General features: G+C 38.1%; 1 protein-coding gene across 3 annotated transcripts; it reads left to right on the forward strand.

The window, feature by feature from the left end:
- The first annotated feature begins 91 nt into the window (after nt 1–91).
- Nucleotides 92–11,098, forward strand: LOC121513954 (gamma-enolase-like). 3 transcript variants are annotated; one of them, XM_041793993.1, is made up of 13 exons: nt 92–1,091; nt 1,662–1,747; nt 3,965–4,060; nt 5,278–5,336; nt 5,421–5,490; nt 5,606–5,739; nt 5,819–6,041; nt 6,127–6,324; nt 8,595–8,671; nt 8,893–9,017; nt 9,115–9,223; nt 10,341–10,399; nt 10,587–11,098. In XM_041793993.1, the coding sequence occupies exons 1-13, from the start codon at nt 988–990 to the stop codon at nt 10,654–10,656; spliced, it is 1,410 nt and encodes a 469-aa protein (XP_041649927.1). In that variant the 5' UTR covers nt 92–987; the 3' UTR covers nt 10,657–11,098. The 3 variants fall into 3 exon arrangements, with proteins under 3 accessions (XP_041649927.1, XP_041649925.1, XP_041649926.1); XM_041793991.1 differs by having other exon boundaries at nt 10,341–11,098; XM_041793992.1 differs by lacking the exon at nt 92–1,091 and adding an exon at nt 1,194–1,300 and having other exon boundaries at nt 10,341–11,098.
- Nucleotides 11,099–12,480: the final 1,382 nt, after the last annotated feature.

The following is a 12,480-nucleotide window of genomic DNA, read 5'->3' on the forward strand; positions in this document are numbered from 1 at the left end:
TGAATTAATCCTTTATAAGGTACAGTTTTGAAGCCATTATGATATGTAAAAATCTGGTGCGTGTTTGCACTTACACGATTGCTTAACAGTTATTTGACCCCTGTGATTATGCAAATCTGATTTATATCCTAGTTGAATTTTTGCATGTATTTGTGTGCTCCCTCCACCCTGTGCCACCAAGTCTGCAGGTCATGAATCCAGATGGAGCACACAAATGTAGCAGCCTATGAAAACCAGAGTCTTTGACAAGTCCCTCCCATTGCAGGCTCATTTCTGCCTCCTGTGCTATCTAGCTGTATCTTTAATTACATCCAGGACTATTTTTAAATGCATGTCCTCCCTCCAACATGCTGCGCTCTTGTCACCTGTCTACCTGTCTTCTTGTCTGCTTTAATCCCCATCACAAGATCTCTCTTGTTCTCCACCAAGGCAGCTTACTTAGTGTAGCCGTCTCTGCTTAGAAATATCCTCCTCCTCATCCCTTTGTTTGGATATTTTCTGCCTGTCAACCTTATTTGAAGTATACATGTGTTCATCTCCATTTTCTCCCTTTTACCTTTAACCAGTTATGTCATTCTTTTGCAGCAGAACAGCACAGCTCAGATTTGTCAGCTACCAGAAATTAGCTTTTCATGTTAGCAGTTTGCAAGCACAATATTTGCACACATGTCATGAATGATTTGGTGGTTGCTTTGCAAATTAGCAGATGCACACACAGCAAGTGGCAAGCAAATGACAGGATTTGCAGGAAGTGAGGATGATGAGGCAAAGGTTAGAGGAATAATCTAAAAAAATGTAAATCACAGCTCATCTTATGCAGCTTCTTCTCTGACCTTTAATTTTTCTGCACCTTCATAAAACAAATAAATGTAACCCCTGCTATTCTCCCCTCTACCTTCCTTTTCTCCTCTCCCTGTGACGCTCCCTCCCCTCCTCTAAGCATCTTCCAATGACTCACACGCTCCCCCTCCCCCTCCTGCGAGTCATATGGTTTCACCCCTTCTCCTCCCACCTCCTCCATCTCTCCTTCTCTTGCCTCCCATTCGCCCACAATCGCTCACTTTCTCCACCGGGCTTCAAACACACTGCAGGTAACATCCAAAAAGAATGATCTCTTTCTTCAACCCACCCACCCCCCCTCTCCATCCTTCTGAGCTCCCTCCATCTTCCTCCCTCCTCTTGCTTGTGTGTTTTCTCACTGTCTCACCTCTCCATTGGTCCGTGTTCTCTGTCACTGACTGAAACAGCATAGAAAATTGAGCTGGGTTGTGGTCTGGAACAGGTTTGACTGTAGTAATAGGTATGCGCTATCAGCTTTTGATTTATGTTCTCTTTGCTGTATGAATGTGGTTTTTATGTGTGTTTCTGTGTCTGTGTGTGTGTGCTAGCATCTTCCTTGGAGCATTTATTGCACGACATCCATCCTTTGGGCTGCGTCACTATCATCACAGCATGTGTGCATGTGAGGGAGAGCGAGAAGAGCTCATCTAATAAGAAAATAAGCCACTTTAACACCATTTTGTGTCTTGAGCCCATTCTTTTAACCATTATCCTTGTTTTTTTTTTCTCCATGAAACTGATTGCTAAATTGTCAGTCAGCCTTGAGTTGAAACATGAAATGGATATTGTCAAATGACACGTATGTTTTCTTGTTTTTACAGGATGTCAATAGTGAATATTGTTGCGAGGGAGATCTTGGACTCCAGGGGAAACCCAACTGTGGAAGTGGATCTTCATACTAGCAAAGGTTAAAAAAAGAAATTCGTTACAGAGCACTATTCTGCATTTGTATTTTGCATCATGACAGGTATAAAAAGCAAAATGATCACACAAACAGCAGACAGGGAAAAAAAAAAAAAAAAAAAAAAAAAAAAAAAAAAAAAAAAATATATATATATATATATATATATATAAATAACCAATAGTCAAAAACTTGATTATCTAGAATATAGAGGCAATCAAAAAAGGAGTAGGGAGAAGTAAACCCTTATTTGAGGAAGGGTGACAGTAACAGAAATTGAATTATAAAAGTGCAGGGGATAAAAACTCATGTAAATTGAATAATGACTTTATAAAATGCATTTAGATGAAGTAATGGGGTCATAAATTATGAAGTGATTGATTAATTTGAGGTTAATTTGATGGAAATTGTTGGAGTCTGATGAAAATAGTGGCAAATGTATTATTTTTTCATTTCATTATGCGATTAGAAAGATTCAGCATAAAAATGTATAGAGATTATAATGTTTACTCAAATATCAAGTTATAATAAATGTCCAAGTCACAAAAAATGCATGTTGTAAATGATAAAATGTGATTATATAATTACTGGATTATCACTTCTATTTCACTTCACAAACATTTTTATCTCTTAATATTTTAATTCACACATATTTTTGATTCCTAATTAGCCGAATCATCTCAGTAGAGGCCTGAGAAGAAATTTGTTGTTTTCAGTGGTCATCAACAAACTTGAGGGATTGGAGTGAACACTGCTAGAAAAACAATATTAGGTATCTTAAGTTACCATACCGATATGAATACAGAGATAAAAGTAGAAAATGTTGGTGCGACTGAGGCAAATCACTTCCATATATTCTGGGATTTTCCCAAACTGAGCTTACATTGAAATGGTGTTCATTCAACATTAAATTTGATATTCAAAACTCAAATACCTCTGAATTTTGAGAGTCTATTTGGATTACATTTTTTGTCTGAAAAAGAGGGATGATACAAAACTGCTGCACAACCTGTGTATACATGAAAATGGTTGAATACAGCGGTACCCACATTAGAAGACTGGTATGGAATAATTTTGGAAACGTGAGATTGAGATATTGACTTATTCTTTTAGGATACAAAAATAAAAATGCTACCAAACTTGGAATACATGGATTAAATTTATTGCACAAATACATGCAGATTTTGTATGACTCTGCCAGACTACTCACACTCTCTCTCCCCCCTTGAATGGGTAACATCATTATAAGCTCCCATTGTTCTCATGTAAAAACTTAAAACGTCAATTTTTGTGACTAGAATAAGCAAGTAAGGTTTAGATTTATAAGGTTAACGGCAGAAATTGAAGGATGCACTGGAATGCAAGTAGAGTGTTTTTTGTTTTTGGCAGATTTATATCATGTAAACTGACTGTGTGATGGATAGTTTTGGAGATTTGATGAACTGAAGCTAGCATGAGAGGCTCCACCCTGGCCAAGTGGCTTTAAACTGTTTCAGTGCATTGACTCAAAAAACTAGAAAAAGTACTGCAGTGGAAAATTCCAGGATAAGGTACATTTTGTGAAACTTCCTTTTCAAATAAGAGTAAAATTTCAAAAATAATTAATAAGCCAAATTACTTACACTTTCATTACCTTAATTGTTATGATCACTTTTTGTGGCTTTCACCCCTGAGGCTCCTTTTCTTAACTGATAAATGAAAATGTTCATACGGTAATGATAGATGATGGATGAAAAACAATCAAACTGATCAAATTTGCCACCAAATTTTCATCTAATCAGTCTCAGGTCAGTCAAATCAATTCATAATTTATCTCTTCATTTTTCATTTCACAAGATTTTATCACCTTTACTTTTGTAATTTATTTTGTTGCTTTCACCTTCATATTATTTCACCTGTCCTTTCTCAAAAAAAGTTATTGATTGTTAATTATCACGCCAACATATTAATACCAACCTATACAAGAAGTATGTTCATAAACTAGTGCAAATAGATCATAACAATGGGCAATTTCCTTTGTTTTTAAAAAACTATTTATTTGTTAACAATAGGATTTTTACTGACAGGAAAAATAGAACGCTATTTACACCTTACACCAAAATAGTGCATTTATTAGTTAAATATTTATGTTTTTTAGTCTATTAATAAGTGTACTATAATTAATCCATACCTCTATCACGTCCACAAAAGCCCAACTTCACTTTTTTTTCCCATCCCTTCCAGGTTTGTTCAGGGCTGCTGTCCCCAGCGGAGCATCTACGGGCATCTACGAGGCGCTGGAGCTCCGTGATGGAGACAAGACTCGCTATAAGGGCAAAGGTGAACATCTACTACAAAACATGGACTAACTCATGTGTCTTTCTTTTCCTATGTATTTTTCTCATATGATATTAAAACTCCTGTGTGGAACAATTCATTTGCATAGAATTTAGGGCAAAGCAGAAGCTCTGACCTCTTTGCTCATTTGTCATGGTCCTGCAAAAGTTGTGTATTCTGATGAAAAATACCTGTCTAGTTTTCTTAAATACAATTTGACCTTAGGCTGCCCTAAAAAAACAAGTCTAAAACAGAAATCTGTCCCATCTTTGTTAACATTTTCAAAAATCATTGATCAAATCACAATCATCAACGTCTTCCTCCTCTCCAAAACATGTCCCTCATCCACTGAGCCTTGGTGAGTGGGTCCTCGCTGTCATCATGATCTGGGTTTACTCAGAATTCTTTGTTCTGAATGTCTAAAATACAGCTGCAGTCTGCATCAATGTTGCTAAGTTGTCACTGCTCTAGTTTAAAAAAAACCTTTCAATCCATCAACATTCCCATGTAGTGGTTAGAGAGGCGAAATATCATATCTGCCTTCTTCATGTGTAAATTAGCAAATAAATGTGTCTGTTTGGTTATTTGTCTTAAAAATAATAAGACAGTTTATAAGACAATGAGGTCACTCCAGGTCTTAAATGTATGTACACGGGAAAGTTACATCTGCCCTGGATGGGTTTAAGGTATGATATCTGACTTTAGTACCAGTCTCTCAGATGAAAACTAACTACCCCCCGCTAACCCCATGTACATATGTAGATCTCAAACAGACAGCCTGGGTTATAATTTGGTCAGTCCCAATGTCTTTTCCTTTCTTCCCCCAGTTTCTGACTCTATCCAGTATCCACTGGTACTGTCTCTACACTAAAGACATAAAAATGCTCAAAAATAAGTTGTAAAAATGATGTTCATTATAACTTTAAATGCACCATTAACTATTTCAGTTAGAAAATGTTCTTTAGGTCCATTTTTCTGCAGTGAGCTGCAACTATATCTGACACCTTCCCCCAGCAGTGGCCACTGACAAGAAAAATAACAGTACAGAGAGGATCATGCTTTTCACTGTTGGTCTTGTTTGCTCCTGTGAGATAAAGAAGCTTTAGACTAAATTTCGGTCTGTTTCATAACCCATTAAAGCCTCACACAGGAGCTTTAAGTTAGAGTGAAAGTCTAGTTCCTTATTCTCCAGCATGTCTCCTTCTCTCCTGCTGTATTAGGTGTAACCAAAGCTGTGAATCACATTAATGACACCCTTGGACCTGCTCTCATCCAGTCAGTGAGTAACAATGCTAAACTTTGTTAATGTTAGAAAAAAAACAGCGGAAGGATATAGTGAAGAATGAAATTGCTTTGTCTTCAGGGGATCAGTGTGTTGGAGCAGGCAAAACTGGACAACATTATGATCGAAATGGACGGCACTGAAAACAAATGTGAGCCTCATTCACGTTTCATCTATGCTGATGACATACATGTGCAATGACATGTTTCTGCACCACTGACTGCTCCCATGTGTTTTTATTGCTGCTGTGTCTGTGTTCCTTCCAGCTAAATTCGGGGCAAATGCCATTCTTGGAGTGTCTCTCGCTATATGCAAAGCTGGAGCAAAGGAGAAAGGTGTCCCCTTGTACCGTCACATTGCTGATCTGGCAGGAAACAATGAGTTGGTGCTCCCAGTTCCTGTGAGTCCTTGTAAAATATCTCTCTTTTAAGCACAAAATGCTCATACGATATTATTGAATTTTTATGTTCCGTTTTAAGGCTTTTAACGTGATCAATGGGGGCTCGCACGCCGGCAATAGGCTGGCTATGCAGGAGTTCATGGTCCTTCCTGTGGGGGCGGAGTCTTTCCGTGATGCTCTGCGTGTGGGGGCGGAGCTCTACCAGACCCTGAGAGGTGTCATCAAGGAGAAGTATGGTCAGGATGCTACAAATGTGGGCGATGAGGGAGGATTTGCCCCAAATATTCAAGAGAACAGTGAAGGTAAGCACTGCCACAGGTAGAACACCCCATTCTTGTCTTTATTTTCTTCAGTGTTACCTTTCAACCATCTGCCTCTGTCCTTCAGCCCTGGAGCTGATCAAGACTGCCATAGAGAAAGCCGGTTTCACAGACAAAGTGGTGATAGGGATGGATGTTGCTGCTTCAGAGTTTTTCATTGAGGGAAAGTACGACCTGGATTTTAAGTCTCCGCCCAACGTAGCCCGCAACATCAGTGCTGATGAGCTGGCAAGCATCTACCAAGGCTTCATTAACAACTACCCAGGTGTGTATTCTGATGTGTTAGTGTGACAGATTTCTACCCTTAAATACGAATCAGTCACACTTTTTCTCCTACTAGTTGGTTGGTTTCACAAAGTACAACATGCAGACAGTTTCCATTCATAATGGGCATTTATATTAGAGTGCTCTAAAGAGGGATTTGATTGGACATGGGGCTTTCCATGAGTGCTGTTAACAACATGCATCATTATGCCTCAGGTGTTCTGAATACTAGATTCTGATTGTAATGATGCACAATCAATGGAGGTATACACAAAAAAGTATGTTATACAGAGTAGCTCATAAGTAGTAAAGTTTAACAATAAACAAAATAGTGAGATTGTTTTACAGTTTTTTTATGTATTAACAAAAACAGATTTATAACCTTTACTACTATATGCTGAAGCTGTAGTAGCGTCAGGAGGTTTGAGGGACAAAGTTAAAAATTACCTAAATTTGATTATTTTGTTTGTATGTGACTCATATCTGATTTTTTTCTGGCATGTAAACATCCCAAGTCACATCAGATTCATATGTGGTATTAAATCAGATCCATATCTGAGCTTTTGGAATTTGATCACAGTGTGAACAGCAAAACAAAAAAAAAAAATCAGAACTGAGTAAAAGATCAGAGTTCAGTACTAAGGCATGCAGTGTGAACATAGCCAAAAAGTTGTTGGTGAAATAGTGAGAAATCCTGCTTAAGATTCAGTGGTTTTTATCATGGGATGATACCTACCATGTAATATAATAAATGAGAAATGCTGAGCTATTAAGTCATTTATTTCACAAAAATATGAAAGGCAGATGTCAATTTCAGCTTCAATTTACAGAATAACAGCTGTACCAAAGCAGTTGCCACTGGCAATAGGCAATATACAGTATTTTGAGAAGCTTGATGAGGGTAGAGAAGGGCACTTTATCAAGTTTTGTCTGACAAAAGGGCACCCATGGGGTCACTATATCATTTAATCATTAAACAGTACTTAATCATATTTTGTCCACAGGAAATACAACCCAGAGGGCACTTTCCCATGTTTTATCCGATGGGAGGACACCCTACAGAGCACTTTAAGTGAGCAACACACTACATGATAACCATGCAGATTACCGGGATGAATCCTCCCCTCCAATCAAAGTCATCAAAAGCCTGATTTTTAGATGGTTCTTAAGATTATCTCTGCAGATTATCCTGTGGTATGTGGTGTCTTAAGAGTCTTTTTCCCTCTCCAACCTGATAGGAGGTGCGCTGTCTCGAGGCTGTAAAAATTAAACATGTTCAATTAGTAGTGAATGGAGCCAATAATTGGGCTTTCTCTGACTGTGGTCAGAAGGGTGACTGCAGCCCAACAATAAGCACAGTTATCATGTGGTGTGTGGCCCGCATTAATCCTGTCTACTGGAAAGATCCTAGAGGGCACTTAATCACTTTCTGTCAACTTGAAAGGGGACCCTTTCCACTTTTCCATATTGTGTTTAATGGAAGGGCACTTCATCGATGTTCAGTGTGCCCTAGGAGCATCCAAGAAGGCATTTTTGTTTTTTGTTTTCAAACATCAGGACACCAGGGGACAGCTGCTTCCTGCCCCCTTTTGCCAGTACTGCAGTTTAGATCTGTGGTTTGAAGGTGAAGTCACACTTCTTAGCCGTCATACTGAATATCATAGCACAGCTCTGATAATCTGCACTGAGATTGAATAACAGGTGTGCTTATATTCTTTATAACAGCACTCATTCTCGTGTAAAATTACTAAATTAAATCAAATAATATGTTGAATACTGTTCTCCAAGCATAGACTCACTTAGAGACATCTTCAATGTTGATAACTGATTGAACTTTACCATTAAATATATACATCAGCTGATTTTACATTGTTACAACCACCATATCTCCCCCATCAGTGCAGCAGTGAAACTGAGGGAACAAGAGAGCCTGATGTCTCCACCGCCTGCTCTCTCCTCCTGACACTTGTGCCTGTTAAAGAGGTTTTAATTATGCGCTACAGTGCACATTTGGCAAGCAGGGACCTACTCTGATGTGGCTCTTTACCCTGTCAATGATGTGCTTCCTGCTTGTGTGGGCAAGTGCGTGCATGTGTCTGTGTAATGTGAGTGCCTTTTAAGACATTACTCCCATTAGAACCTTTATTGCCAATGTCAGTGGTGCTTCAGTCCTATTCACTGGAAGGTGAGTAATTGGGAAAATTACCATCCCTAAGCAGGTCATATTATCAGACCAATGCAGGAAATTAAACCTGTTTCTCTTTCTTGCAGTTGTGTCTATTGAAGATCCTTTTGACCAGGATGACTGGCCTGCTTGGTCACAGTTCACAGCCTCAGTGGGCATTCAGGTAAGTTGACTTCAACTGTTAAGGGCTATTTTAGTATTACATTTTCATTTATTAGAAGGGGGAAAAGTTATTCTGGGGTGGTTAAAATATCTTGTAGATGGCAAGTTTGGCTCAGCTGATGGAGCAGCCACCCATGTACCGGGGCTGCAGTCCTTGACACAGTTTATCGTAAAACACTTGCACCTCAGTGTGTCCGTGACTTTGTTGTATAAATTGTGCAGGTGGTCGGTGATGATCTGACGGTCACTAACCCGCGTAGGATACAACGAGCTGTAGAGGACAAGGCCTGCAACTGCCTTCTGCTTAAAGTAAACCAGATTGGCTCTGTAACTGAGGCCATCAAGGCGTGAGTTGAGTTTTTGTTAATTTGATGGACAGCAATGGGCAGATGTGTGGTTGTGTAAATGCTTACATGGTATCTGATTCCACCCTCTGCCTCTCAGGTGTAAACTGGCCCAGGAGAACGGCTGGGGTGTGATGGTGAGCCACCGCTCAGGAGAAACAGAGGACACTTTTATAGCTGACCTGGTGGTTGGTCTCTGCACTGGACAGGTAGTATATATTGGTGTAATTAAACTTACATGAAAAAGCATTTTTATTCTCATTGATCTACATTCAGTGCCCCATCATGACAAAGAGAAAACAGAATTCTAGACATTTTGGGAAATTTATGAAAAAGAAAAACTGAAACATCAAACTGACTTAAGTATTCTGACCCTTTGCAAAAACACTGGAAATTTAGCTCAGGTGCCCCCTTTTTCTCTTGGTCGTTGCTGAGATGTTTCTACACCCCTGGTTGGACTCCACCTGTGGTAAATAGATTGGACATGATTTGGAAAGGCACACACCTCTCTATAAAAGGCCTCAAAACTGACAATGCATATCAGAGCAAAAACCAAACCATGAGGTCAGAGGATCCTGTCTCTGAGCCCAAGGACAGGATTGTTGCAAGGCACAAATCTGGGGAAGGCTACAAAAAAATCTGTTCCCCTGAAGGTTACCAAGAGCACAATGAGTGGCCTCCACAATTCTCAGATGGAAGAAGTTTAGCACAGCCATCTCGATTTTCGCAATATCTTGGGATAACAAAGCTGGTTTTACAATGATAATGTAAAAATTTACCAAGATCTCTAAAAACAACCAGAATTTATTTTATACCAGTGCTTCTGTAATGATTCACCTTTTAGATATGAGTTGTTTCATCCAAACAGTAGCATTTTCCACAAGATAAACTGCAATGGTTGAAAATCTTCAGATATCTGGGTGGCAATTTATCATTAGGTGGAGCTGATGGGTCCCAGGATAGACCAGTTAAGAACAACTGTCTTATAAAAGCTTGAAGAAGCTTGCTTCTCTAATTCATTCTCATTTGGCGGCTGAGCAGGAAATGAATTCCAACTGTGCTTTATGAATGGGTACCATTATGATTTAAATTTTACAGACTAAGTAATTCATGTAAAGGAAAGAAAGATAGTAACCAAGGGCTCTTTTATCTATACAACCTTTATGTTGATTGCTGAGCTTATTTTATTACTACTAGTAAACCTCTCTGTTCTGTTTTTCCCCTAAACACCAAGACAAATTCCTTGTTGAAACCTACTTGACAATCAGCTTGATTCTAATTGTGTTTAAATCTTAAAATGTGATTGGTATTTTTGTCTCCTTTCAGATTAAGACTGGAGCTCCCTGTCGATCAGAACGCCTGGCAAAATACAATCAACTCATGAGGTGGGTATTTTTAGCTTATTTGTTTTTGGTATGTGTGTATAAAAATAGATACAGACATGTTTTTCTGCCACTTTTACACTCCTTTTCTTCCTTTATTCTGTGTTTCATCTGCTGTTCTCCTCTTCCACGTTCATCTGTCTACCTTACATCTCTGCCATTTTTCTCCCTCACCTCCTCTTCCTCTCAGGATTGAGGAAGAGTTGGGTGACCAGGCCCGCTTTGCTGGACACAACTTTCGCAACCCCAGTGCCCTTTGAGTGCCATGAGTAATGGCACATAAGAAATATCTATATACAAATCATGCTATATTTCCCTGACAGATACATGGTATTATAGTAATAACACCTGTTTCAGAGCTCTTAACAAACTAATGCACACTTAAAGCATTAAGACTAATTAACTTTCACATAACTAAAATGACTTTAAGTGCAATATACTGGTCTGATGTTTATGCAAGACAAGTGCAGTAAATCGTGAATATAACTTGGAAGAAAAGCAGTGTTTCACCTTGAAGCAGACAAACACTTTCCTGATGATCTTGTTGGTTTCCTTCTCTTTCCAAATCCCTCTGACTGTCTCACTGCACTAGTGTTTTCTGATCTATTTTGCCCTCTAGTTTCCTCTTCCTCATGATGTTAATGATGTGAACATTCAGCAGGATGAATCAACATTGTGTGTGTGTTACTCTGCCTGTCTGTGGTTACGCTCAATAAACAAATGGATATATATTAAGTTGAACCAGAGATTTCTATGTTCTTACTAAAATGGAAAGCCCTGCTGTGTCATTGTCTCTCCTGCTGAAAAGATGAATAATCACTGAGTCATGTATGGCTTTAAACCAGAATCCCAAATCACACAGGCTTTACTGGTGGTAATATTAAAATCTGATGTAACGGCCGGTGGTTTGATAAGGGTCATTAAAACATCCTGCAGAAGAAGAGAAAAGATTATTTTAGCTAGTACATTTCTGCAGGAATATAAGTTTTATGACTCCTTTAAAAAAAAAAAAAAATATATATATATATAATAAAAAATTTATATATATATATATATCTTTAAATGAATCATAAATGATTCCTTTTGACTTTTCTTTAACTTCGCATGATTCCAGCAAAGGATCAAATCTGTTATAAATGGCAATCTTTTCTTTGCATCCACAAGATAATTAGAGCAGAAAATATGCAACTAGTCTACATTAAAGACAAATATCCCATGAGCACTAAGCTTTTAACTGATAAGGATTAATCTAATGTTTCACAAATGTCTAGGAAGCATTTAAGGATATAACCCCCCCTTTTTTTGAATAGAGTAACTTCACTATTCACAGGGCTGCTTTTTACATAGCAGAAAATATGTGATTACAAACATTTTTTAAATTTTCTTTTGTAACATAAAAGACAACAGAATTAAAAACAAGTTATAAACAGCCTGTGTGGAGTAACGTTACGACAATGTGAATCAGATTCATATTGGCCAAGTTTTAGCATTGATGTTGAAATTCTTAAATAAAACACGTAATAAACAGATAAAACAATGGTCTTTTAGTTATCATTTAATTACATTAACCCTCTGGTACCCTCTATGCCAAAAATGCACACTTAGTTGATATATTTTTTTAAAAACTTTGTCCTCTTTCACAATTTATATTATCATGTATTGTATTTTTTGTTCATTTTTGCGAAATTTTCAGTTTCACATAAATAAAGTAAACCTTTTTTATAGCATTTATATCCCTGGTATGCAAAAAATGCGCATTGAAACCCATTCAAACCACTTCTTTTGATCCATATGCCATTAAGGCATGGATCATGCATTTTCTGGTTTCTGGGCTTCATTTGAGAGTCGGGGCTTTACATTTGCACCTGGACCATTTTTTTTAACCCTGTGACGTCACTTTTACCATATATGGACGAGGGCAGGAAATACATGTTTTTCCACTAGATTTTAGCGTTATACTGCCCTCTGCTCCCCTTCTCACTAACTCCCTGAGGTTTTGTTTAAGTGCAGATCATTGTGTGAGTCTGTGAGTGTGTCTCTTCAATAACAAAAAAATAAGTTATCTAATTTTCGTGTAGTAACCT

Source organism: Cheilinus undulatus, linkage group 8 (assembly GCF_018320785.1).
Source record: "Cheilinus undulatus linkage group 8, ASM1832078v1, whole genome shotgun sequence".
Taxonomy (NCBI): Eukaryota; Metazoa; Chordata; class Actinopteri; order Labriformes; family Labridae; genus Cheilinus; species Cheilinus undulatus.